The sequence below is a fragment of the Hypanus sabinus genome, unplaced genomic scaffold (genome assembly GCF_030144855.1).
Source record: "Hypanus sabinus isolate sHypSab1 unplaced genomic scaffold, sHypSab1.hap1 scaffold_677, whole genome shotgun sequence".
In the NCBI taxonomy this organism is placed as follows: Eukaryota; Metazoa; Chordata; class Chondrichthyes; order Myliobatiformes; family Dasyatidae; genus Hypanus; species Hypanus sabinus.
In genome coordinates this window covers 51,720-79,697 of record NW_026781530.1, presented here as the reverse complement: position 1 = coordinate 79,697, position 27,978 = coordinate 51,720, and the positions used below count along the sequence as shown (strand labels likewise).

Sequence of the window (27,978 nt, the reverse complement as noted above, 5' to 3'; positions counted from 1 at the left end):
ATTCCCAGAGACACGGACCGGATCAGGGGAATCCAGAAACAGGGACACGCGGTTGGGAATTAGTGAAACCATTCCCAGGGACACGGACCGGATCAGGGGAATCCAGAAACAGGGACACGCGGTTGGGAATTAGTGAAACCATTCCCTGGGATATGGACCGGATCAGGGGAATCCAGAAACAGGGACACGCGGTTGGGAATTAGTGAAACCATTCCCAGGGACACGGACCGGATCAGGGGAATCCAGAAACAGGGACACGCGGTTGGGAATTAGTGAAACCATTCCCAGGGACACGGACCGGATCAGGGGAATCCAGAAACAGGGACACGCGGTTGGGAATTAGTGAAACCATTCCCAGGGACACGGACCGGATCAGGGGAATCCAGAAACAGGGACACGCGGTTGGGATCGAGTGAAACCATTCCCAGGCACACGGACCGGATCAGGGGAATCCAGAAACAGGGACACGCGGTTGGGAATTAGTGAAACCATTCCCAGGGACACGGACCGGATCAGGGGAATCCAGAAACAGGGACAACGCGGTTGGGAATTAGTGAAACCATTCCCAGGGACACGGACCGGATCAGGGGAATCCAGAAACAGGGACACGCGGTTGGGAATTAGTGAAACCATTCCCAGGGACACGGACCGGATCAGGGGAATCCAGAAACAGGGACACGCGGTTGGGAATTAGTGAAACCATTCCCAGGCACACGGACCGGATCAGGGGAATCCAGAAACAGGGACACGCGGTTGGGATCGAGTGACACCATTCCAGGGACACGGACCGGATCAGGGGAATCCAGAAACAGGGACACGCGGTTGGGAATTAGTGAAACCATTTCCAGGGACACGGACCGGATCAGGGGAATCCAGAAACAGGGACACGCGGTTGGGAATTAGTGAAACCATTCCAGGGACACGGACCGGATCAGGGGAATCCAGAAACAGGGACACGCGGTTGGGATCGAGTGAAACCATTCCCAGGGACACGGACCGGATCAGGGGAATCCAGAAACAGGGACACGCGGTTGGGAATTAGTGAAACCATTCCCAGGGACACGGACCGGATCAGGGGAATCCAGAAACAGGGACACGCGGTTGGGATCGAGTGAAACCATTCCCAGGGACACGGACCGGATCAGGGGAATCCCGAAACAGGGACACGCGGTTGGGAATTAGTGAAACCATTCCCAGGGACACCGACCGGATCAGGGGAATCCAGAAACAGGGACACGCGGTTGGGAAATTAGTGAAACCATTCCCAGGGACACGGACCGGATCAGGGGAATCCAGAAACAGGGACACGCGGTTGGGAATTAGTGAAACCATTCCCAGGCACACGGACCGGATCAGGGGAATCCAGAAACAGGGACACGTGGTTGGGAATTAGTGAAACCATTCCCTGGGATATGGACCGGATCTCAGGAATCACACTCAGGGACACGGTTGGGATCGAGTGAAACCATTCTCCAATCACAACACTGATCCTCTCCCACACAGATCCCACTCATCATGATGGGAATGTGGGCCCCTGCACCCCCACCTTCCTCCCCATTCCCCCTTGGGACCTGCCCCGCACTCACGTTACATTCACGGTGATGGTGCCTGTGTCGGGGTCGTCAACAGATCTCTTCATCTCGGCCGAGAGCTGGAAGGCGGAATCGCTGAGTTTGGGGAGGACGTTGTACCGCAGTATGGTCTGAGAGGGTGGAGTGAGAGTTACTGCAGGGTACCATCTCTCCTCCCTGTGTCCCTGTCCCTCCCTCATTCCCTCTACCTCTCCCACCCTCTCCTTCCTCCTCACCCTGGTCCCTAACCCTTCCTAATCATATATCTCTCTATCCCCCTTCATCCCTCCCTCCCTCCCTCTCTCCTCTGTTCTACTGTTCCTTCTCTCTATCCCTTCCCTCACTATTCCCTTCCTCGTTCCCTCCTTCTGTCCTCTCCATCTCTCTCCCCTCCATCCTGCTGTCCCCTCCCTCATCTCTCCCTTCCTCCCTCCTTTCCTTCCCTCCTTCCTGCTGTCCCCTCCCTCACACACATCACTCCATCCCCTTCCCTCCCCCGGTCCCTCCCTGATTTCCCTCTGCCCTTGTCACCCTCACTCTGACGCCTTGCTCACCCTCGTCTCTTTCTCTCCTCCCTCCCTCTCCCCTCCATCTTGGTGTCTCCTCCATCTCTCCCTGACCCTCGTCTCTCCGTCCCCTCCCTTTCTCCCTCTCTCTGTATCCCCTCCCTCACCCCGTTCCTCTAACCCCATCCTCCATCCCTCTCCCAGCCCCTCCCCCTTCCTGTACCCTCTGTATCTCTGTTGCCTCCCTCTCTCCCCTCCGTCATGTTCTCCCCACCTCTCTGTGTCCCCTCTCTCACTCCTATCTCTCTACTCCTTCCTCCATCCCTCTCCCAACTGTCCCGCTCTCCTCCCTTTGCCCCCTCATTTGCCCTCGCTCCTCACTCCGTCCTACTATTCCTCCTGCAAGCTTGCTCTGTCCCCTCTCTTCCCTCTTTCTACCTCCCCCCTTGCCTACCCTCCTTCACCCTCCTCCTTTCCTCCCCTCAGCCCATTGATCCAATGACTGGTTCCCTCCATTCTACACTCCCTACCGTTCCCTGCCATTCACTCAATCCCTCCATCCTCCATTTTCCCCTGCCTCCAACCCGCCACCGCCCCTCTGCCCTCCCTCCTGACTCCCCCCACCTTCTTCTTGTGCCCCAACAGCCATCAGCAGCTGCCTCACAGCGGGGCCGGAGGGTAGAAAGTGCCCTCCACTCAACAAGGCCAGGCCTTTCCTCCCCGCGATCTCAACAGCCACCCCCCCCCCCCCCCGATGCCTGCATCCCCAGGTCTGTTGCAGAGGGAGGGCGGGCATAGGGGAAGGAGTAGGGTCGGAGGAAAAGGGAGAGGAGGGAGTTGGGGTGATGGGATCTTCAAAGTACGGAGTAGAGGAGGTGGGACGTTGAGGCCGTGAGAGGCGTTGGTGCGCCTATTTGTGCGCGTGGTAGAGGAGGAGGTGTTTGCGGTGTTGAGGCAAACGCTTGACAAGCCATATTCCCTCGGACCCGGCAGGAGGCAAGGGCAGAAATTTCCAGCGCCCTAGCCGAGATAATTAAATCATCCTCGGCGAGTAGAGGTACTGGGGAGGATTGGAGGGTAACGTGTTGTTCAGCTGTGTTAAAAAAGGTTTAAAATTAACTTCTCTAACTTCCGTTAATGCCCCTCCTCCCCTTCTTACCCCATCCCTGACATATTTAGTTGTTTGCCTGCTCTCCATCTCCCCTCTGGTGCTCCCCCCTCCTTTCTTTCTCCCGAGACCTCCCGTCCCACGATCCTTTCCCTTCTCCAGCTCTGTATCACTTTCGCCAATCACCTTTCCAGCTCTCAGCTTCACCCCACCCCCTCCGGTCTTTTCCTATCATTTCTCATTTCCCCCTCCTCCCACTACTTTCAAATCCCTTACTATCTTTCCTTTCGGTTAGTCCTGACGAAGGGTCTCGGCCCGAAACGTCGACAGCGCTTCTCCCTGTAGATGCTGCCTGGCCTGCTGTGTTCCACTGGCATTTTGTGTGTGTCGTTTCTTTCAAGTTTCAAAAAGTTTCCATAAGACCGGGGGACACAGGAGCGACATTAGAATAGATTAGATTATGAGGTCCCCGTTTATTGTCGTTCAGAAATGCATGTTTCCACGTCCTTCCTGTAGTGAGCCGACCAGAACTGAGCACAGTACTCCAAGTGGGGTCTGACCAGGGTCATATAGAGCTGTAACATTACCTCTCGGCTCCTAAACTCAATCCAGGCAACATCCTTGTAAATCTCCTCCGCACCCTTTCTATGGTTTCCACGTCCTTCCTGTAGTGAGGCGACCAGAACTGAGCACAGTACTCCAAGTGGGGTCTGACCAGGGTCCTATAGAGCTGTAACATTACCCCTCGGCTCCTAAACTCAATCCAGGCAACATCCTTGTAAATCTCCTCCGCTCCCTTTCTATGGCTTCCACGTCCTTCCTGTAGTGAGGCGACCAGAACTGAGCACAGTACCCCAAGTGGGGTCTGACCAGGATCCTATAGAGCTGTAACATTACCTCTCGGCTCCTAAACTCAATCCAGGCAACATCCTTGTAAATCTCCTCCGCTCCCTTTCTATGGCTTCCACGTCCTTCCTGCAGTGAGGCGACCAGAACTGAGCACAGTACTCCAAGTGGGGTCTGACCAGGGTCCTATAGAGCTGTAACATTACCCCTCGGCTCCTAAACTCAATCCAGGCAACATCCTTGTAAATCTCCTCCGCACCCTTTCTATGGTTTCCACGTCCTTCCTGTAGTGAGGCGACCAGAACTGAGCACAGTACTCCAAGTGGGGTCTGACCAGGGTCCTATAGAGCTGTAACATTACCTCTCGGCTCCTAAACTCAATCCAGGCAACATCCTTGTAAATCTCCTCCGCACCCTTTCTATGGTTTCCACGTCCTTCCTGTAGTGAGGCGACCAGAACTGAGCACAGTACTCCAAGTGGGGTCTGACCAGGGTCCTATAGAGCTGTAACATTACCTCTCGGCTCCTAAACTCAATCCCACGATCGATGAAGGCCAACACACCGTCCGCCTTCTTAACCACAGAGTCAACCTGCGCATCTGCTTTGAGCGTCCTATGGACTCGGACCCCAGGATCCCTCTGATCCTCCACACTGACAAGAGTCTGACCATTAACATTATAATCTGTTTTCGAATTTGACCTACCAAAATGAACCAATTCACACTCAGGTTGGAGGAACAACATCTTATATACCGGCTGGGTAGCCTCCAACCTGATGGCATGAACACAGACTTCTCTAACTCCCGTTAATGCCCCTTCTTACCCCATCCCTGACATATTTAGTTTGGGTTTTTTCTCTCTCTCTCTGCCCATCACTCTGCCTGCTCTCCGTCTCCCTCTGGTGCTCCCCCCTCCCCCTTTCTTTCTCCCTAGGGCTCCCGTCCCACGATCCTTTCCCTTCTCCAGCTCTGTATCCCTTTCGCCAATCACCTTTCCAGCTCTCAGCTTAACCCCAAACCCTCCGGTCTTCTCCGATCATTTCACATTTACCCCCTCCCCCCACTACTTTCAACTCTCTTAGTATCTTTCCTTTCCGTTAGCCCTGACGAAGGGTCTCGGCCCGAAACGTCGACAGTGCTTCTCCCTGCAGATTCTGCCTGGCCTGCTGTGTTCTACCAGCATTTTGTGTGTGTTGCTATCTAAAAATAAATTATAGGCGATGGGAAAGTTATTGGAGAGGTGCTCTACGGGACTTGATATATAAATATTTGGACAGACAGGGCCTGATTAAGGATAGTCAGCATGGTTTCGTGCATGGTAGGTCATGCCCAACTGATCTTTTAGAGCTTTTGAGAATGTTGATGAAGGCTAGGCAGTGGATGTTGTCTACACGGACTTGAGCAAAGGAGTTTGGCCAAGGTCTTGTCAAGAAGGTCCAGTCGCCGGGCAGGCAGGATGAGGTGCTAAATTGGATTCGACATCGGCTCTGTGGGAGAAGCCGGAGACGGGCGGTAGACGGTCGCCTCTCTGACTGGGGGGGGGCCTGTGACTGGTGGAGTCCCGCAGGGATCGGTCCTGGGTCATCGGTATCAGCGATCTGGGTGATAACGGGGTTAACCGGATCAGAACGTCTGCGGACGGACACCAAGACCGGGAGTGTAGCGGACAGCGAGGGGGACTATCGAAGCTCGCGGTGGGGCCTGGACCAGCTGGGGAAACGGCGGATGGAATTTAACGCAGACAAGGGTGACGTGCTGTACTTCGGGAGGGACAACCAGGGTGGGTCTCGCACCGTGAACGGGGAGGGCACTGAGGAGTGCGGCAGGGCGAAGGGATCCGGGAACACCGGCCCATCATCCGTTGGAAGGGACATGAGAGGGAGATGGGGTCGTAAAGAGAGCTTTTGGGGACATTGGCCCTCACAAATCAAAGTACTGAGTACAGGAGACGGGAAGTGATGTTGGAATTGTACAGGGCTTTGGTGAGGCCGAATTTGGAGTGTCGTCTGAGGTTCTGGTCACCCACCAACAGGAGAGGTATAAATAAGGTTGAAAGAACGCAGAGAAAATTTACCAGGGTGTTGCCGGGACTGGAGGCCTCAGTGACAGGGAAAGGTTGAATAGGTTACGACGATATTCCCTGGAGCGCAGGAGACCGCGGGAGACTTGACAACAGGTACACAAAACAGGACCCCTAACCCTAACCCACCACCCAGGACACGCCCTCGTCTCACGGCTGCCATCAGGAAGGGGGTACAGGAGCCTCAGGACCCACACCACCAGGTTCAGGGACAGTAATCACCCCTCAACCATCAGCAAGGAGGTACAGGAGCCTCTGGACCCACACCGCCAGGTTCAGGGACAGTTATCACCCCTCAACCATCAGCAAGGAGGTACAGGAGCCTCTGGACTCACACCGCCAGGTTCAGGGACAGTAATCACCCCTCAACCATCAGGAAGGAGGTACAGGAGCCTCAGGACCCACACCACCAGGTTCAGGGACAGTTATTACCCCTCAACCATCAGGAAGGAGGTACAGGAGCCTCAGGACCCACACCACCAGGTTCAGGGACAGTTATCACCCTTCAACCATCTGGAAGGAGGTACAGGAGCCTCAGGACCCACACCACCAGGTTCAGGGACAGTTATCACCCCTCAACCATCAGCAAGGAGGTACAGGAGCCTCAGGACCCACACCACCAGGTTCAGGGACAGTAATCACCCCTCAACCATCAGGAAGGAGGTACAGGATCCTCAGGACCCACACCACCAGGTTCAGAGACAGTTATCACCCCACAACCATCAAGAAGGAGGTACAGGAGCCTCAGGACACACACCACCAGGTTCAGGAACTGTTATCACCCCTCAACCATCCGGAAGGAGGTACAGGAGCCTCAGGACCCACACCACCAGGTTCAGGGACAGTTATTACCCCTCAACCATCAGGAAGGAGGTACAGGAGCCTCAGGACCCACACCACCAGGTTCAGGGACAGTTATCACCCCTCAACCATCAGGAAGGAGGTACAGGATCCTCAGGACCCACACCACCAGGTTCAGAGACAGTTATCACCCCACAACCATCAAGAAGGAGGTACAGGAGCCTCAGGACCCACACCACCAGGTTCAGGGACAGTTATTACCCCTCAACCATCAGGAAGGAGGTACAGGAGCCTCAGGACCCACACCACCAGGTTCAGGGACAGTTATCACCCCTCAACCATCAGGAAGGAGGTACAGGAGCCTCAGGACCCACACCACCAGGTTCAGGAACTGTTATCACCCCTCAACCATCTGGAAGGAGGTACAGGAGCCTCAGGACCCACACCACCAGGTTCAGGGACAGTTATCACCCCTCAACCATCAGGAAGGAGGTACAGGAGCCTCAGGACCCACACCACCAGGTTCAGGGACAGTTATTACCCCTCAACCATCAGGAAGGAGGTACAGGAGCCTCAGGACCCACACCACCAGGTTCAGGGACAGTTATCACCCCTCAACCATCAGGAAGGAGGTACAGGAGCCTCAGGACCCACACCACCAGGTTCAGGGACAGTTATCACCCCTCAACCATCAGGAAGGAGGTACAGGAGCCTCAGGACCCACACCGCCAGGTTCAGGGACAGTTATTACCCCTCAACCATCAGGAAGGAGGTACAGGAGCCTCAGGACCCACACCGCCAGGTTCAGGGACAGTTATTACCCCCTCAACCATTAGGCTGCTGAACCAGAGAGGGACAACCTCATTTGCCCTGTCACTGAGATGTTCCAACGACTTACGGAGTCTCTGTCGAGGACTCGTCATCTCACGTCCTCGATGTTGGTTTATTGGTAATTTATTTATGATTATCATTTCTTTCTTTTCGCATTTGCAGAGTTTGTTGTGTTTTGCGGCCTGCGTGAACGACGCTGGAGTTCCTGCGGGCTCTCGTTCATCCTGCGTGGGGTGTTCATTCTCTTTATGATTTACTGAGACAATGAAGCTCGGGGAGGTATCTGGTAATAAATCTACTTTGAGCTTTGATTTACGAGGGGTACAGACTGGGTGAATGAAAGCAGGCTTTTTCTCCCCCACTGGGGTTAGGTGGGACTAGAAGGAGGGGGCCTGGGCAAAGGGCGAGAACGTTAAGGGGTGGGGAGCGCGAGCCTCTCGGAGAGGGCGGTGAGGGTGTGGAGGGGCCCGCCAAGGCAGGTGCTCGATTTCAGTGCTGAAGGGAGGTTTGCTTCGGTCCGTGGATGGGAGGGCTGCGGTCCCACTGCCAGTCGATGGGAGTCGGCAGATTAAATGGTTTGGCATGGGCTAGATGGGCCGAAGGGTCCGTTCATGGGCCCTGGCGTTCTACGTCCATGGAGGGAAGAGGGGAGAGGAGCAGGAAGGAGTGAGGGGAGAGGGGGTTGGACTGAAGAAGACAGGGCGAGGGAGGAAAGGAGGAGTGGGGGGGGAGACTTGATAGGACAGAGAAAGGAAGGGGGGGAATCAGGGGAGGAAGATGGAAGGGGGGAGTTGGTACAGTTGGAGGGAGCGTGAGAGGGAGAGGGAATGTGGGAGGAACGGAGAGAGCAGGGAGCTGAGCTGAGGTGGTTAAAGGAGAGGAGAGAGTGGAGGGAAGGGGGGCAGTCGAGGGTGGAGAAGGAGGAGGACGGATGGAGGAAGGGGGTTCAGAGGGAGGAAGGGGATGCGCGGAGGGAAGGGGGGAGTTGGTACAGTTGGAGGGAGCGTGAGAGGGAGAGGGAATGTGGGAGGAACGGAGAGAGCAGGGAGCTGAGCTGAGGTGGTGAAAGGAGAGGAGAGAGTGGAGGGAAGGGGGGCAGTCGAGGGTGGAGAAGGAGGAGGACGGAGGGAGGAAGGGGGTTCAGAGGGAGGAAGGGGATGCGCGGAGGGAAGGGGGGAGTTGGTACAGTTGGAGGGAGCGTGAGAGGGAGAGGGAATGTGGGAGGAACGGAGAGAGCAGGGAGCTGAGCTGAGGTGGTGAAAGGAGAGGAGAGAGTGGAGGGAAGGGGGGCAGTCGAGGGTGGAGAAGGAGGAGGACGGAGGGAGGAAGGGGGTTCAGAGGGAGGGAAGGGGGGAGTTGGTACAGTTGGAGGGAGCGTGAGAGGGTGAGGGAATGTGGGAGGAACGGAGAGAGCAGGGAGCTGAGCTGAGGTGGTGAAAGGAGAGGAGAGAGTGGAGGGAAGGGGGGCAGTCGAGGGTGGAGAAGGAGGAGGACGGAGGGAGGAAGGGGGTTCAGAGGGAGGAAGGGGATGCGCGGAGGGAAGGGGGGAGTTGGTACAGTTGGAGGGAGCGTGAGAGGGAGAGGGAATGTGGGAGGAACGGAGAGAGCAGGGAGCTGAGCTGAGGTGGTGAAAGGAGAGGAGAGAGTGGAGGGAAGGGGGGCAGTCGAGGGTGGAGAAGGAGGAGGACGGAGGGAGGAAGGGGGTTCAGAGGGAGGGAAGGGGGGAGTTGGTACAGTTGGAGGGAGCGTGAGAGGGTGAGGGAATGTGGGAGGAACGGAGAGAGCAGGGAGCTGAGCTGAGGTGGTGAAAGGAGAGGAGAGAGTGGAGGGAAGGGGGGCAGTCGAGGGTGGAGAAGGAGGAGGACGGAGGGAGGAAGGGGGTTCAGAGGGAGGAAGGGGATGCGCGGAGGGAAGGGGGGAGTTGGTACAGTTGGAGGGAGCGTGAGAGGGTGAGGGAATGTGGGAGGAACGGAGAGAGCAGGGAGCTGAGCTGAGGTGGTTAAAGGAGAGGAGAGAGTGGAGGGAAGGGGGGCAGTCGAGGGTGGAGAAGGAGGAGGACGGAGGGAGGAAGGGGGTTCAGAGGGAGGGAACTTGCCTGTAGTAACAGACAGCTGCTGCCACTGACAAGGGCAGTGTAGTCTCCGGGAACGTCCTGCAGCGTCTGGGTCTGGAGCACCAGCTGGTTGGAGGCGTCCAGCCGGATCTCCCGGAGGAATTTGTTCTTTCCGGTCAGGGTGACCAGCCCCTGGGGGTCTGACTGGTGGGTCAGGCTTCCGTAGAGCGAGAGAGCGTGGAGAGCCACCACCGTGTCCTGGGGGTGGGGAGAGCAGACACGGTAAGGCGTGGAGAGGAGGAGGTCGCCCGACCTGGTCGCCATTCCCACCACCCCTTCCCCGGTCGCCATTCCCGTCACCCCTTCCCCGGTCGCCATTCCCGTCACCCCTTCCCAGGTCACCACTCCCGTCACCCCTTCCCCGGTCACCGTTCCCGTCACCCCTTCCCCGGTCACCGTTCCCGTCACCCCTTCCCCGGTCACCATTCCCGTCACACCTTCCCCGGTCGCCATTCCCGTCACACCTTCCCCGGTCACCATTCCCGTCACCCCTTCCCCGGTCACCATTCCCGTCACCCCTTCCCAGGTCACCACTCCCGTCACCCCTTCCCCGGTCACCATTCCCGTCACACCTTCCCCGGTCGCCATTCCCGTCACCCCTTCCCCGGTCGCCATTCCCGTCACCCCTTCCCCGGTCACCATTCCCGTCACCCCTTCCCCGGTCACCATTCCCACCACCCCTTCCCCGGTCACCATTCCCACCACCCCTTCCCCGGTCACCATTCCCACCACCCCTTCCCCGGTCACCATTCCCACCACCCCTTCCCCGGTCACCATTCCCCCCCCCCTTCCCCGGTCGCCATTCCCACCACCCCTTCCCCGGTCGCCATTCCCGTCACCCCTTCCCCGGTCACCATTCCCGTCACCCCTTCCCCGGTCACCATTCCCACCACCCCTTCCCCGGTCACCATTCCCGTCACCCCTTCCCCGGTCACCATTCCCGTCACCCCTTCCCCAGTCGCCATTCCCGCCACCCCTTTCCCGGTCGCCATTCCCGCCACCCCTTCCCCGGTCGCCATTCCCGCCACCCCTTCCCCGGTCGCCATTCCCGCCACCCCTTCCCCGATCGCCATTCCCACCACCCCTTCCCCGGTCACCATTCCCACCACCCCTTCCCCGGTCAACATTCCCACCACCCCTTCCCCGGTCGCCATTCCCACCCCCCCTTCCCCGGTCACCGTTCCCACCACCACTTCCCCGGTCACCATTCCCGTCACCCCTTCCCCGGTCACCATTCCCGTCACCCCTTCCCCGGTCGCCATTCCCGTCACCCCTTCCCCGGTCGCCATTCCCGTCACCCCTTCCCCGGTCACCATTCCCGTCACCCCTTCCCCGGTCGCCATTCCCGTCACCCCTTCCCCGGTCACCGTTCCCACCACCCCTTCCCCGGTCACCATTCCCACCACCCCTTCCGCGGTCGCCATTCCCACCACCCCTTCCCCAGTCACCATTCCCACCACCCCTTCCCCGGTCGCCATTCCCGTCACCCCTTCCCCTGTCACCATTCCCGTCACCCCTTCCCCGGTCACCACTCCCGTCACCCCTTCCCCGGTCGCCATTCCCGTCACCCCTTCCCCGGTCACCATTCCCGTCACCCCTTCCCCGGTCACCATTCCCGCCACCCCTTCCCCAGTCACCATTCCCGTCACCCCTTCCCCGGTCGCCATTCCCACCACCCCTTCCCCGGTCACCATTCCCATCACCCCTTCCCCGGTCACCATTCCCGTCACCCCTTCCCCGGTCGCCATTCCCACCACCCCTTCCCCGGTCGCCATTCCCGTCACCCCTTCCCCGGTCACCATTCCCGTCACCCCTTCCCCGGTCACCATTCCCACCACCCCTTCCCCGGTCACCATTCCCGTCACCCCTTCCCCGGTCGCCATTCCCGTCACCCCTTCCCCGGTCACCGTTCCCGTCACCCCTTCCCCGGTCACCATTCCCGTCACCCCTTCCCCGGTCACCATTCCCACCACCCCTTCCCCGGTCGCCATTCCCGTCACCCCTTCCCCGGTCACCATTCCCGTCACCCCTTCCCCGGTCGCCATTCCAGTCACCCCTTCCCCGGTCGCCATTCCCGTCACCCCTTCCCCGGTCGCCATTCCCGTCACCCCTTCCCCGGTCGCCATTCCCACCACCCCTTCCCCGGTCACCGTTCCCGTCACCCCTTCCCCGGTCACCATTCCCACCACCCCTTCCCCGGTCGCCATTCCCGTCACCCCTTCCCCGGTCACCATTCCCGTCACCCCTTCCCCGGTCACCATTCCCGTCACCCCTTCCCCGGTCACCATTCCCGTCACCCCTTCCCCGGTCACAATTCCCGTCACCCCTTCCCCGGTCGCCATTCCCGTCACCCCTTCCCCGGTCGCCATTCCCGTCACCCCTTCCCCGGTCACAGTTCCCCCCCCCTTCCCCGGTCACCGTTCCCCCCCCCTTCCCCGGTCACCACTCCCGCCACCCCTTCCCCGGTCGCCATTCCCGTCACCCCTTCCCCGGTCGCCATTCCCACCACCCCTTCCCCGGTCGCCATTCCCACCACCCCTTCCCCGGTCGCCATTCCCACCACCCCTTCCCCGGTCGCCATTCCCGTCACCCCTTCCCCGGTCGCCATTCCAGTCACCCCTTCCCCGGTCGCCATTCCAGTCACCCCTTCCCCGGTCACCATTCCCACCACCCCTTCCCCGGTCGCCATTCCCACCACCCCTTCCCCGGTCGCCACTCCCACCACCCCTTCCCCGGTCGCCACTCCCGTCACCCCTTCCCCGGTCGCCACTCCCGTCACCCCTTCCCCGGTCACCATTCCCACCACCCCTTCCCCGGTCACCATTCCCACCACCCCTTCCCCGGTCACCATTCCCACCCCCCCTTCCCCGGTCACCACTCCCACCCCCCCTTCCCCGGTCACCACTCCCACCACCCCTTCCCCGGTCACCACTCCCGCCACCCCTTCCCCGGTCACCATTCCCACCACCCCTTCCCCGGTCACCATTCCCGTCACCCCTTCCCCGGTCGCCATTCCCGTCACCCCTTCCCCGGTCGCCATTCCCACCACCCCTTCCCCAGTCACCACTCCCGTCACCCCTTCCCCGGTCACCACTCCCACCACCCCTTCCCCGGTCACCGTTCCCGTCACCCCTTCCCCGGTCACCGTTCCCACCACCCCTTCCCCGGTCACCATTCCCGTCACCCCTTCCCCGGTCACCGTTCCCGTCACCCCTTCCCCGGTCACCGTTCCCGTCACCCCTTCCCCGGTCACCATTCCCACCACCCCTTCCCCGGTCACCATTCCCACCACCCCTTCCCCGGTCACCATTCCCGTCACCCCTTCCCCGGTCGCCATTCCCGTCACCCCTTCCCCGGTCACCATTCCCGTCACCCCTTCCCCGGTCGCCGTTCCCACCACCCCTTCCCCGGTCGCCATTCCAGTCACCCCTTCCCCGGTCGCCATTCCCGCCACCCCTTCCCCGGTCGCCATTCCCGCCACCCCTTCCCCGGTCGCCATTCCCGTCACCCCTTCCCCGGTCACCATTCCCACCACCCCTTCCCCGGTCGCCATTCCCGCCACCCCTTCTTTGGTCGCCGTTCCCGCCACCCCTTCCCCGGTCGCCATTCCCGTCACCCCTTCCCCGGTCGCCATTCCAGTCACCCCTTCCCCGGTCGCCATTCCCGCCACCCCTTCCCCGGTCGCCATTCCCGCCACCCCTTCCCCGGTCCCCATTCCCAGTCACCCCTTCCCCGGTCACCATTCCCGTCACCCCTTCCCCGGTCACCATTCCCAGTCACCCCTTCCCCGGTCACCATTCCCGCCACCCCTTCCCCGGTCGCCATTCCCGTCACCCCTTCCCCGGTCACCATTCCCGTCACCCCTTCCCCGGTCACCATTCCCAGTCACCCCTTCCCCGGTCACCATTCCCGTCACCCCTTCCCCGGTCACCGTTCCCGTCACCCCTTCCCCGGTCGCCATTCCCACCACCACTTCCCCGGTCGCCATTCCCGCCACCCCTTCCCTTTCCGTCTCCTAGCTGGCCCCTCCCTCGACCCCTCCACCTTCTTTCACGTTCCAATCCGCACCCCTCCAGCTCCCTCCCCACGCCCCGGCCCCTCGTCCAGCCCGTTCCCTCGCCCACCTGGGTGGAGGCGAAGCCCCCGTAGGCGTTCCTCTGCCGGACCAGCCAGTTCACGATGGTGGTCGCGCGCTGCAGGTCTTCGGGGCTGACGCTGGGCTGGGACAGGAGGGCGAGGAGGACGTAGGCTGTCATCTCCACCTCAGCCGAGGGAGCCCTCCTCCAGTAACAGTTGTCCTCGTCCGTTTCCTCTGCGTCCGGGTCCCTTGTCCAGTGCCTCATTCCATCTGCGCGGAGAGGGGGGAGCTGGTCATGGTGGGTGGGGGGGGGGGTCCAACGCCATGACGCCCGAGGGTTGAGAGGAGGGAGGAGTCCGAGGCTTAATGTGACGGTTAACCGCGGCCCACGTTCAGCACAAGGGAGGAAGAGTGAGGGGTAAGGAAAGGAGGGCTTAAGTGGATGGGAAGAGTAAAAGGCTGAGGGTTGAGGCCCAGTCATGTAGGGGAGGAAGAGGGTTGAAGTTAGGAAGGAGGACTGGGGAGGTGCAAGTGAGGGAGGTGTGTTGAGGGTTGAGGATGTAGGGAGGGAAGAAGAAGGTAGAGGCAATGGGAGACTAGAGGGGATTGAGAGGAGGGTGGAGGGTTGAGGGTCGGTGAAAGGGAGGGGAGTCAATGGTGGGTGGGGGAGAAAGGCCGAGGTGGCGGAGTTGGATAGGTGAAGGTAAAGAAGAGGGAAGAGTGTTGAGGTTTGAGGGTGAAGTAGGGCAGGAGGTTGAGGGTTGAGACAATGTAGGGATGGGGGAGGGTTAAGAGGAGGGGGAACGGTTACAGATGTAGCAATGGAAGAGGATAGGGGAGTCTGAAGAGGAGGTGGGCTGAGGGGGAGGGGTGTCACCCTCACCCTTTGTGATGGCCAGCCCCTCCAGCTTCTTGAGGAGCAAATCCCTCGAGGTGTCGTCCCCGGCCAGGGTGAAGGTGTAGGAGAGAAGAGCCAGCGTGTACGTGTTGTTCACCGTCTCCATCTGCTCCCTCAGGCAACGGAGAGACGGCTCCAGCACAATCGTCTAGACGGAGAGAGACAGTCAGACACTCCTTGCACCCCACCAACACACCCTCCTTCCAACCGTCACTCAGCCCCTCCGGCAGTAACTCCCTCCTCCAGATGCACTCTGCTCGCCGTCCTGTTCGAATAACCTTCAGCCCCTCCAGAGACCCTTCGCACAAACCCCTCTCGCTTCTCCGTGCTCACCTTAAATCCCACAGATACCCCGCATCCTCTTCCCAAATCCGTCTTGCCCTCCCACAAGTCAACCATGTCACGTTCGCAACCCTCTCCACAACTCCCCCCTGCGCCCCGCACACTGGCCACACAACCCTTACTTTCTGCTAGTACAATTCCTTAAACACAAACGTAGCCCTTTCAGAAACCACCCAACATCTGCACAGACACCCCTAACAAGCCCTCGAAATTACCCTCCCCCACTCCGAACCCCGGCCCCAAACGTTTCTTACACGTCACCTCCTGGGGTCAGCCAGTACCTGTCATACACACTGTGGAGACCTCCAGAGCTGTCCAACATTCATCAGCCATTGCAAATAACCCCCACTCTCAATGCCGCACACACCCAGCAAACTTCCCGGATACGAATGTCCCGGAACAGGCTCCTCAGCGGCCCGTCTCACAAAACTCTAACGTCCGCGAATCCCTCCCAACATGCCTCAGTTACACCAGATTCCTGAAAATCCACTGCGTTACCACTCACCTCCTCTCAATGGTCCAACACCCACCACCACTGGTCAATCACCCACCTCCAACGGTCTGTCACCCACCACCAACGGTCTGTCACCCACCTCCAACGGTCTGTCACCCACCGCCAACGGTCTATCACCCACCGCCAACGGTCTATCACCCACCACTGGTCTATCACCCACCACCAACGGTAACCCACCACCAACGGTCTGTCACCCACCTCCAACGGTCTGTCACCCACCTCCAACGGTCTGTCACCCACCACCAACGGTCTGTCACCCACCTCCAACGATCTATCACCCACCTCCAACGGTCTGTCACCCACCACCAACGGTCTGTCACCCACCTCCAACGATCTATCACCCACCTCCAACGGTCTGTCACCCACCTCCAACGGTCTGTCACCCACCTCCAACGGTCTGTCACCCACCTCCAACGGTCTATCACCCACCTCCAACGGTCTATCACCCACCACCAAAGGTCTATCACCCACCACCATTGGTCAATCACCCACCACCAACGGTCTGTCATCCACCACCAATGGTCTATCACTCACCACTACTGGTTTGTAACCATATAGCAATTACAGCACGGAAACAGGCCATCTCAGCCCTTCTAGTCCGTGCCGAACGCTGACTCTCACCTAGACCCACTGGCCCATATAACCATATCACAATTACAGCACGGAAACAGGCCATCTCGGCCTTTCTAGTCCGTGCCGAACTCTTACTCTCACCTAGTCCCACCGACCTACACTCAGACCATAACCCTCTATTCCTTTCCTGTCAATATACCTACCCTTATTTTTTTTAAATGACAATATCGAACCTGCCTCTACCACTTCTACTGGAAGCTCGTTCCATACAGCTACCACTCTCTGAGTAAAGAAGTTCCCCCTCATGTTACCCTTAAACTTTTGCCCCTTAAATCTCAACTCATGTCCTCTTGTTTGAATCTCCCCTACTCTCAATGGAAAAAGCCTATCCACATCAACTCTATCCATCCCCCTCATAATTTTAAATACCTCTATCAAGTCCCCCCTCAACCTTCTACGCTCCAAACAATAAAGACCTAACTTGTTCAACCTTTCCCTGTGACTTAGGTGCTGAAACCCAGGTAACATTCTGGTAAATCTCCTCTGTACTCTCTCTATTTTGCTGACATCTTTCCTATAATTCGGTGACCAGAACTGTACACAATGCTCCAAATTCGGCCTCACCGATGCCTTGTACAATTTTAACGTTACATCCCGCTGCCTTTTCAACGTCGCTGCACCCATCTTATTTTCCTTCTCCGCCCCCCCCCCCCGCCACCCTCCACTGCTGCGACTCACCTTGAACCCCGCAGGCTGCGTCTCCCCCTCCTCGGCCTTGTGCAGCGGAGTTGGCTCTGGAAACATTGAGCAGAGCGGAGAAGTAAAGGGGGGGGGGGCTGTCGTCAGCAGGTTTGTCAGTACCGGGGCGGGGGGGTGGGGGGGTCGGCGTCAACCCAGGCTCAGGTCCTGTCGGGATGGTGGGACAGGCCCTGGACTGGGTCAGTTCCAGGCCGTGGCCTACGGAGGGTCGGACAGGCCCTCCTGGGGTGGGCAGGGAGGGTTCTTGTACAGAGGGTGGGGCAGAAATGGGGTGTAACGCACGGCGGGCTGGATTGGACAGGTCCATGGCCACGGAGGGTGGGAGGGAGGGCAGGGCGTCCCCGGGCCTGGGTCAGCGTGGGCGGGCTGGGCGGTTCTGGGCCAAGGCACAGGTGGGCCGGGCCGTGCGGTGTGCAGACGACGAGACGGGGCCCAAGCTGGGGTAAAAATTGCGCGCGCCATTCTCTCACGTGGCCCGGAGTCAGACAAGGTGCGAGTATTACCCTCGGGGAGGGTAAAACGGGGCCGAGCTGGCAGCATGAGGGGATTCATCACTAACCTGTCAGCAGGTCAGAATCCTGAAAGCCTGGCCATTCCCGACTCTCCTCGTAAACCTTATCGGCCTAGATGGAGACCGAGAAGAGGCAGTCACTGAGGCGACAACTTCCCGCAAGGCGCTAGGCACCTCCTGCCCACTCCCCGTCCGTTCAGACATTTGCCCTCCCTTTCAAATCCTCCAGTTTCCCCCACCTCTTTCCTCTCTACCCCCCAGCTCTTCCATTTCCACTTGCCCACACCTCTCTCCCCTCCATCTCCTGTCTCTACCCTATCCACCACCCTCGTTCTCTCCGTCTCCCCCACCTCCACGTTCTCCAATTCCCTCTCCCGTCTCTACCTTCTTCACCTCCCTCTCTCACTCCTCTCCTGACTCTATCCACTTCCCTCTCTCTCACATCTCCACACCTCTCGCCCCTCTTCCTCTCCTGTCTCTATCATCACCACTCCCTCTCTCCCTCCCTCCCCTGTTTCTACCCTCCTCTCACGCTCTCCCGTCCTTCTCGTTCCCTCCCTCTCTCCCCATTCCACTGCTGTCTCATTCTCTCTATCACTCTCTCTTCATATCCATCTCCCTCCCTTCTCCACTCCCCCTCACTTGCTTCTCCCCTCGATCACAGTCCCACGCCCCCCTTCCCCTCTCCGTCACCCCCTCATCCTTCTCTCCCTCTCCCTCCTGCACTCCCTTCTCCCTCGCTTGCTAGCTCCCTCTCTCCTCCCCATCTCTCCATCTCTCTTCCTCTCCCTCCACTTCACCTTCCCCTCCCCTTCTAACTCGATCTCCCCCTCCACCTCTCCCACACCTTCCCCCTCCGGCTCTCCCACACCTTCCCCCTCCGGCTCTCCCACACCTTCCCCCTCCACCTCTCCCACACCTTCCCCCTCCACCGCTCCCACACCTTCTCCCTCCACCTCTCCCACACCTTCTCCCTCCACCTCTCCCACACCTTCCCCCTCCACCTCTCCCACACCTTCCCCCTCCACCTCTCCCACACCTTCCCCCTCCACCTCTCCCACACCTTCCCCCTCCGGCTCTCCCACACCTTCCCCCTCCACCTCTCCCACACCTTCCCCCTCCGGGTCTCCCACACCTTCCCCCTCCGGCTCTCCCACACCTTCCCCCTCCGGCTCTCCCACACCTTCCCCCTCCACCTCTCCCACACCTTCCCCCTCCGGCTCTCCCACACCTTCCCCCTCCGGCTCTCCCACACCTTCCCCCTCCACCTCTCCCACACCTTCCCACTCCACCTCTCCCACACCTTCCCCCTCCGGCTCTCCCACACCTTCCCCCTCCGGCTCTCCCACACCTTCCCCCTCCGGCTCTCCCACACCTTCCCCCTCCACCTCTCCCACACCTTCCCACTCCACCTCTCCCACACCTTCCCCCTCCGGCTCTCCCACACCTTCCCCCTCCGGCTCTCCCACACCTTCCCCCTCCGGCTCTCCCACACCTTCCCCCTCCACCTCTCCCACACCTTCCCCCTCCACCTCTCCCACACCTTCCCCCTCCGGCTCTCCCACACCTTCCCCCTCCGGCTCTCCCACACCTTCCCCCTCCACCTCTCCCACACCTTCCCCCTCCGGCTCTCCCACACCTTCCCCCTCCACCTCTCCCACACCTTCCCCCTCCGGCTCTCCCACACCTTCCCCCTCCGGCTCTCCCACACCTTCCCCCTCCACCTCTCCCACACCTTCTCCCTCCACCTCTTCCACAACTTCCCCCTCCGGCTCTCCCACAGCTTCCCCCTCCGGCTCTCCCACACCTTCCCCCTCCACCTCTCCCACACCTTCTCCCACACCTTCCCCCTCCACCTCTCCCACACCTTCCCCCTCCACCTCTCCCACACCTTCCCCCTCCACCTCTCCCACACCTTCTCCCACACCTTCCCCCTCCACCTCTCCCACACCTTCCCCCTCCACCTCTCCCACACCTTCCCCCTCCGGCTCTCCCACACCTTCCCCCTCCACCTCTCCCACACCTTCCCCCTCCGGCTCTCCCACACCTTCCCCCTCCACCTCTCCCACATCTTCCCCCTCCGGCTCTCCCACACCTTCCCCCTCCGGCTCTCCCACACCTTCCCCCTCCGGCTCTCCCTCACCTTCCCCCTCCACCTCTCCCACACCTTCCCCCTCCACCTCTCCCTCACCCCCCTCCGGCTCTCCCACACCTTCCCCCTCCGGCTCTCCCACACCTTCCCCCTCCACCGCTCCCACACCTTCCCCCTCCACCTCTCCCTGCTAACCACTTTATTCAATTCCGTCCATTTCCCCGACCTCTCCTTGTCTCATCTGCACATTCCCGTTCCTCCTCCCAGTCCATCTCCTCCACCCTCCGCCTCCCTCGTGTTTACCCCCTCTATCCTGCCCCGGCCTTACTGACCATATTGGGGTTCAGACGTTGTAACTCAAGGAGCGCAGTGGTGACGTAGGCCGAAAGAGAGATGGTATCATCGACGCCTCCCTGGGGAGAGGAGACATTCAGACTTGTTATATCTGCACTTCCGTCAATCCCTCCTCACCCCCTCCCACAGAATTCCCTCATTGCTGCCCTCCACAGGGCTAAAGCCTTGCCCCCTCCCACAGGGTTCCTTACACACCAGCTCCCACAGTGCACTCCCCTCAACCCCTCCCACAACGTTTCCTCCTCATCCCCTCCTACAATGTGGGAGCTTTAGAAACTGTGCAAGGAAGATTCACCGGGACGCTGTCTGGATTAGAGAGGGTGCAGAGGAGATTCACCGGGACGCTGCCTGGATTAGAGAGGGTGCAGAGGAGATTCACCGGGACGCTGCCTGGATTAGAGAGGGTGCAGAGGAGATTCACCGGGACGCAGTCTGGATTAGAGAGGGTGCAGAGGAGAATCACCAGGATGCTGTCTGGATTAGAGAGGGTGCAGAGGAGATTCACCGGGACGCAGTCTGGATTAGAGAGGGTGCAGAGGAGATTCACAGGGACGCTGTCTGGATTAGAGAGGGTGCAGAGGAGATTCACCGGGACACTGTCTGGATTAGAGAGGGTGCAGAGGAGATTCAAAGGGACGCTGTCTGGATTAGAGAGGGTGCAGAGGAGATTCACCTGGAAGCTGTCTGGATTACAGAGGGTGCAGAGGAGATTCACCAGGACGCTGCTTGGATTAGAGAGGGTGCGGAGGAGATTCACCTAGATGCTGTCTGGATTAGAGAGGGTGCAGAGGAGATTCACCAGGACGCTGTCTGGATTAGAGAGGGTGCAGAGGAGATTCATCGGGACGCTGCCTGGATTAGAGAGTGTGCAGAGGAGATTCACCGGGACGCTGCCTGGATTAGAGAGGGTGCAGAGGAGATTTGCCGGGACACTGTCTGGATTAGAGAGGGTGCAGAGGAGATTCACCAGGACGCTGCCTGGATTAGAGAGGGTGCAGAGGAGATTCACAGGGACGCTGCCTGGATTAGAGAGGGTGCAGAGGAGATTCACCGGGACGCTGTCTGGATTAGAGAGGGTGCAGAGGAGATTCACAGTGACGCTGTCTGGATTAGAGAGGGTGCAGAGGAGATTCACCGGGACGCTGTCTGGATTAGAGAGGGTGCAGAGGAGATTCACCGGGACGCTGTCTGGATTAGAGAGGGTGCAGAGGAGATTCACTGGGACGCTGTCTGGATTAGAGAGGGTGCAGAGGAGATTCACCGGGATGCTGCCTGGATTAGAGGGTGCTGCCTGGATTAGAGAGGGTGCAGAGGAGATTCACCGGGACGCTGTCTGGATTAGAGAGGGTGCGGAGGAGATTCACCAGGACGCTGCCTGGATTAGAGAGGGTGCAGAGGAGATTCACCGGGATGCTGTCTGGATTAGAGAGGGTGCAGAGGAGATTTGCCGGGACACTGTCTGGATTAGAGAGGGTGCAGAGGAGATTCACCAGGACGCTGCCTGGATTAGAGAGGGTGCAGAGGAGATTCACAGGGACGCTGCCTGGATTAGAGAGGGTGCAGAGGAGATTCACCGGGACGCTGTCTGGATTAGAGAGGGTGCAGAGGAGATTCACAGTGACGCTGTCTGGATTAGAGAGGGTGCAGAGGAGATTCACCGGGACGCTGTCTGGATTAGAGAGGGTGCAGAGGAGATTCACCGGGACGCTGTCTGGATTAGAGAGGGTGCAGAGGAGATTCACCGGGATGCTGTCTGGATTAGAGAGGGTGCAGAGGAGATTCACCGGGACGCTGTCTGGATTAGAGAGGGTGCAGAGGAGATTCACCGGGATGCTGCCTGGATTAGAGAGGGTGCAGAGGAGATTCACCGGGACGCTGTCTGGATTAGAGAGGGTGCAGAGGAGATTCACCAGGACGCTGTATGGATTAGAGAGGGTGCAGAGGAGATTCACCGGGATGCTGCCTGGATTAGTGGGTGCTGCCTGGATTAGAGAGGGTGCAGAGGAGATTCACCGGGACGCTGCCTGGATTAGAGAGGGTGCGGAGGAGATTCACCAGGACGCTGCCAGGATTAGAGAGGGTGCAGAGGAGATTCACCGGGAGGCTGTCTGGATTAGAGAGGGTGCAGAGGAGATTTGCCGGGACGCTGCCTGGATTAGAGAGGGTGCAGCGGAGATTCACCGGGACGCTGTCTGGATTAGAGAGGGTGCAGAGGGGATTCACTGGGATGCTGCTGGGATTAGAGAGGGTGCAGAGGAGATTCACCAGGACGCTGTCTGGATTAGAGAGGGTGCAGAGGAGATTCACAGGGACGCTGCCTGGATTAGAGAGGCTGCAGAGGAGATTCACCGGGATGCTGCCTGGATTAGTGGGTGCTGCCTGGATTAGAGAGGGTGCAGAGGAGATTCACCGGGACGCTGCCTGGATTAGAGAGGGTGCGGAGGAGATTCACCAGGACGCTGCCTGGATTAGAGAGGGTGCAGAGGAGATTCACCGGGATGCTGTCTGGATTAGAGAGGGTGCAGAGGAGATTTGCCGGGACGCTGCCTGGATTAGAGAGGGTGCAGCGGAGATTCACCGGGACGCTGTCTGGATTAGAGAGGGTGCAGAGGGGATTCACTGGGATGCTGCCGGGATTAGAGAGGGTGCAGAGGAGATTCACCAGGACGCTGTCTGGATTAGAGAGGGTGCAGAGGAGATTCACAGGGACGCTGCCTGGATTAGAGAGGCTGCAGAGGAGATTCACCGGGACGCTGCCTGGATTAGAGAGGGTCTGGAGGAGATTCACCGGGACGCTGCCGGGATTAAAGAGGGTGCAGAGGAGATTCACCGGGACACTGTCTGGATTAGAGAGGGTGCAGAGGAGATTCACCAGGACGCTGCCTGGATTAGAGAGGGTGCAGAGGAGATTCACAGGGACGCTGCCTGGATTAGAGAGGGTGCAGAGGAGATTCACCAGGACGCTGCCTGGATTAGAGAGGGTGCAGAGGAGATTCACCGGGACGCTGTCTGGATTAGAGAGGGTGCAGAGGAGATTCACCGGGACGCTGTCTGGATTAGAGAGGGTGCAGAGGAGATTCACCAGGACGCTGACTGGATTAGAGAGGGTGCAGAGGAGATTCACCAGGACGCTGCATGGATTAGAGAGGGTGCAGAGGAGATTCACGGGGATGCTGCCTGGATTAGAGGGTGCTGCCTGGATTAGAGAGGGTGCAGAGGAGATTCACCGGGACGCTGCCTGGATTAGAGAGGGTGCAGAGGAGATTCACCGGGACGCTGCCTGGATTAGAGAGGGTGCGGAGGAGATTCACCGGGACGCTGCCTGGATTAGAGAGGGTGCGGAGGAGATTCACCAGGACGCTGCCTGGATTAGAGAGGGTGCAGAGGAGATTCACCGGGATGCTGCCTGGATTAGAGAGGGTGCAGAGGAGATTCACCGGGATGCTGCCTGGATTAGAGAGGGTGCAGAGGAGATTCACCGGGATGCTGTCTGGATTAGAGAGGGTGCAGAGGAGATTCACTGGGATGCTGCCGGGATTAGAGAGGGTGTAGAGGAGATTCACCGGGACGCTGCCTGGATTAGAGAGGGTGCAGAGGAGATTCACCGGGATGCTGCCTGGATTAGAGGGTGCTGCCTGGATTAGAGAGGGTGCAGAGGAGAGTCACCGGGACGCTGCCTGGATTAGAGAGGGTGCGGAGGAGATTCACCAGGACGCTGCCTGGATTAGAGAGGGTGCAGAGGAGATTCACCGGGATGCTGTCTGGATTAGAGAGGGTGCAGAGGAGATTTGCCGGGACACTGTCTGGATTAGAGAGGGTGCAGAGGAGATTCACCAGGATGCTGCCTGGATTAGAGAGGGTGCAGAGGAGATTCACAGGGACGCTGCCTGGATTAGAGAGGGTGCAGAGGAGATTCACCGGGACGCTGTCTGGATTAGAGAGGGTGCAGAGGAGATTCACAGTGACGCTGTCTAGATTAGAGAGGGTGCAGAGGAGATTCACCGGGACGCTGTCTGGATTAGAGAGGGTGCAGAGGAGATTCACCGGGACGCTGTCTGGATTAGAGAGGGTGCAGAGGAGATTCACCGGGATGCTGTCTGGATTAGAGAGGGTGCAGAGGAGATTCACCGGGACGCTGTCTGGATTAGAGAGGGTGCAGAGGAGATTCACCGGGATGCTGCCTGGATTAGAGAGGGTGCAGAGGAGATTCACCGGGACGCTGTCTGGATTAGAGAGGGTGCAGAGGAGATTCACCAGGACGCTGCATGGATTAGAGAGGGTGCAGAGGAGATTCACCGGGATGCTGCCTGGATTAGTGGGTGCTGCCTGGATTAGAGAGGGTGCAGAGGAGATTCACCGGGACGCTGCCTGGATTAGAGAGGGTGCGGAGGAGATTCACCAGGACGCTGCCTGGATTAGAGAGGGTGCAGAGGAGATTCACCGGGATGCTGTCTGGATTAGAGAGGGTGCAGAGGAGATTTGCCGGGACGCTGCCTGGATTAGAGAGGGTGCAGAGGAGATTCACCGGGACGCTGTCTGGATTAGAGAGGGTGCAGAGGGGATTCACTGGGATGCTGCCGGGATTAGAGAGGGTGCAGAGGAGATTCACCGGGACGCTGTCTGGATTAGAGAGGGTGCAGAGGAGATTCACAGGGACGCTGCCTGGATTAGAGAGGCTGCAGAGGAGATTCACCGGGACGCTGCCTGGATTAGAGAGGGTCTGGAGGAGATTCAACGGGATGCTGCCGGGATTAAAGAGGGTGCAGAGGAGATTCACCGGGACACTGTCTGGATTAGAGAGGGTGCAGAGGAGATTCACCAGGACGCTGCCTGGATTAGAGAGGGTGCAGAGGAGATTCACAGGGACGCTGCCTGGATTAGAGAGGGTGCAGAGGAGATTCACCAGGACGCTGTCTGGATTAGAGAGGGTGCAGAGGAGATTCACAGGGACGCTGCCTGGATTAGAGAGGGTGCAGAGGAGATTCACCAGGACGCTGTCTGGATTAGAGAGGGTGCAGAGGAGATTCACAGTGACGCTGCCTGGATTAGAGAGGGTGCAGAGAAGATTCACCGGGACGCTGTCTGGATTAGAGAGGGTGCAGAGGAGATTCACCAGGACGCTGACTGGATTAGAGAGGGTGCAGAGGAGATTCACCGGGACGCTGTCTGGATTAGAGAGGGTGCAGAGGGGATTCACTGGGATGCTGCCGGGATTAGAGAGGGTGCAGAGGAGATTCACCGGGACGCTGTCTGGATTAGAGAGGGTGCAGAGGAGATTCACAGGGACGCTGCCTGGATTAGAGAGGCTGCAGAGGAGATTCACCGGGACGCTGCCTGGATTAGAGAGGGTCTGGAGGAGAATCACCGGGACGCTGCCGGGATTAAAGAGCGTGCAGAGGAGATTCACCGGGACACTATCTGGATTAGAGAGGGTGCAGAGGAGATTCACCAGGACGCTGCCTGGATTAGAGAGGGTGCAGAGGAGATTCACAGGGACGCTGCCTGGATTAGAGAGGGTGCAGAGGAGATTCACCAGGACGCTGCCTGGATTAGAGAGGGTGCAGAGGAGATTCACCAGGACGCTGACTGGATTAGAGAGGGTGCAGAGGAGATTCACCAGGACGCTGCATGGATTAGAGAGGGTGCAGAGGAGATTCACGGGGATGCTGCCTGGATTAGAGGGTGCTGCCTGGATTAGAGAGGGTGCAGAGGAGATTCACCGGGACGCTGCCTGGATTAGAGAGGGAGCAGAGGAGATTCACCGGGACGCTGCCTGGATTAGAGAGGGTGCGGAGGAGATTCACCGGGACGCTGCCTGGATTAGAGAGGGTGCGGAGGAGATTCACCAGGACGCTGCCTGGATTAGAGAGGGTGCAGAGGAGATTCACCGGGATGCTGCCTGGATTAGAGAGGGTGCAGAGGAGATTCACCGGGATGCTGCCTGGATTAGAGAGGGTGCAGAGGAGATTCACCGGGATGCTGTCTGGATTAGAGAGGGTGCAGAGGAGATTCACCGGGACGCTGTCTGGATTAGAGAGGGTGCAGAGGGGATTCACTGGGATGCTGCTGGGATTAGAGAGGGTGTAGAGGAGATTCACCGGGACGCTGTCTGGATTAGAGAGGGTGCAGAGGAGATTCACAGGGACGCTGCCTGGATTAGAGAGGCTGCAGAGGAGATTCACCGGGACGCTGCCTGGATTAGAGAGGGTCTGGAGGAGATTCACCGGGACGCTGCCGGGATTAAAGAGGGTGCAGAGGAGATTCACCGGGACACTGCCTGGATTAGAGAGGGTGCAGAGGAGATTCACCAGGGCGCTGTCTGGATTAGAGAGGGTGCAGAGGAGATTCATCGGGACGCTGCCTGGATTAGAGAGGGTGCAGAGGAGATTCACCGGGACGCTGCCTGGATTAGAGAGGGTGCAGAGGAGATTCAGCGGGATGATGCCTGGATTAGAGAGGGTGCAGAGGAGATTCACCAGGATGGTGCCTGGATTAGAGAGGCTGCAGAGGAGATTCACCGGGACGCTGTCTGGATTAGAGAGGGTGCAGAGGAGATTCACAGGGACGCTGCCTGGATTAGAGAGGCTGCAGAGGAGATTCACCGGGACGCTGCCTGGATTAGAGTGGGTCTGGAGGAGATTCACCGGGACGCTGCCGGGATTAAAGAGGGTGCAGAGGAGATTCACCGGGACACTGCCTGGATTAGAGAGGGTGCAGAGGAGATTCACCAGGACGCTGTCTGGATTAGAGAGGGTGCAGAGGAGATTCATCGGGACGCTGCCTGGATTAGAGAGGGTGCAGAGGAGATTCACCGGGACGCTGCCTGGATTAGAGAGGGTGCAGAGGAGATTCAGCGGGATGATGCCTGGATTAGAGAGGGTGCAGAGGAGATTCACCAGGATGGTGCCTGGATTAGAGAGGCTGCAGAGGAGATTCACCGGGACGCTGCCTGGATTAGAGAGGGTGCAGAGGAGATTCACCGGGATGCTGCCTGGATTAGAGGGTGCTGCCTGGATTAGAGAGGGTGCAGAGGAGAGTCACCGGGACGCTGCCTGGATTAGAGAGGGTGCGGAGGATATTCACCAGGACGCTGCCTGGATTAGAGAGGGTGCAGAGGAGATTCACCGGGATGCTGTCTGGATTAGAGAGGGTGCGGAGGAGATTCACCAGGACGCTGCCTGGATTAGAGAGGGTGCAGAGGAGATTCACCAGGACGCTGCCTGGATTAGAGAGGGTGCAGAGGAGATTCACCGGGATGCTGTCTGGATTAGAGAGGGTGCAGAGGAGATTTGCCGGGACGCTGCCTGGATTAGAGAGGGTGCAGCGGAGATTCACCGGGACGCTGTCTGGATTAGAGAGGGTGCAGAGGGGATTCACTGGGATGCTGCCGGGATTAGAGAGGGTGCAGAGGAGATTCACCAGGACGCTGTCTGGATTAGAGAGGGTGCAGAGGAGATTCACAGGGATGCTGCCTGGATTAGAGAGGCTGCAGAGGAGATTCACCGGGACGCTGCCTGGATTAGAGAGGGTCTGGAGGAGATTCACCGGGACGCTGCCGGGATTAAAGAGGGTGCAGAGGAGATTCACCGGGACACTGTCTGGATTAGAGAGGGTGCAGAGTAGATTCACCAGGACGCTGCCTGGATTAGAGAGGGTGCAGAGGAGATTCACAGGGACGCTGCCTGGATTAGAGAGGGTGCAGAGGAGATTCACCAGGACGCTGCCTGGATTAGAGAGGGTGTAGAGGAGATTCACCGGGACGCTGTCTGGATTAGAGAGGGTGCAGAGGAGATTCACCGGGACGCTGCCTGTATTAGAGAGGGTCTGGAGGAGATTCACCGGGACGCTGCCGGGATTAAAGAGGGTGCAGAGGAGATTCACCGGGACACTGTCTGGATTAGAGAGGGTGCAGAGGAGATTCACCAGGACGCTGCCTGGATTAGAGAGGGTGCAGAGGAGATTCACAGGGACGCTGCCTGGATTAGAGAGAGTGCAGAGGAGA

The 27,978-nt window shown here is 59.0% G+C and overlaps 1 protein-coding gene across 1 annotated transcript in view; it reads right to left on the bottom strand.

Moving 5' to 3' along the window:
• LOC132389848 (murinoglobulin-2-like) overlaps positions 1-27,978 on the bottom strand; it is an 87,722-nt gene that overhangs the window by 11,562 nt on the left and 48,182 nt on the right. Inside the window, exons 3-9 of the mRNA XM_059962410.1 lie at positions 19,955-20,035; positions 17,579-17,642; positions 16,999-17,054; positions 14,817-14,979; positions 13,980-14,203; positions 9,838-10,053; positions 1,587-1,702 (exon numbers count right to left, since the gene is read on the bottom strand). Coding sequence (XP_059818393.1) covers positions 1,587-1,702; positions 9,838-10,053; positions 13,980-14,203; positions 14,817-14,979; positions 16,999-17,054; positions 17,579-17,642; positions 19,955-20,035 — 920 coding nt within the window. The remainder of the gene's footprint in view (positions 1-1,586; positions 1,703-9,837; positions 10,054-13,979; positions 14,204-14,816; positions 14,980-16,998; positions 17,055-17,578; positions 17,643-19,954; positions 20,036-27,978) is intronic.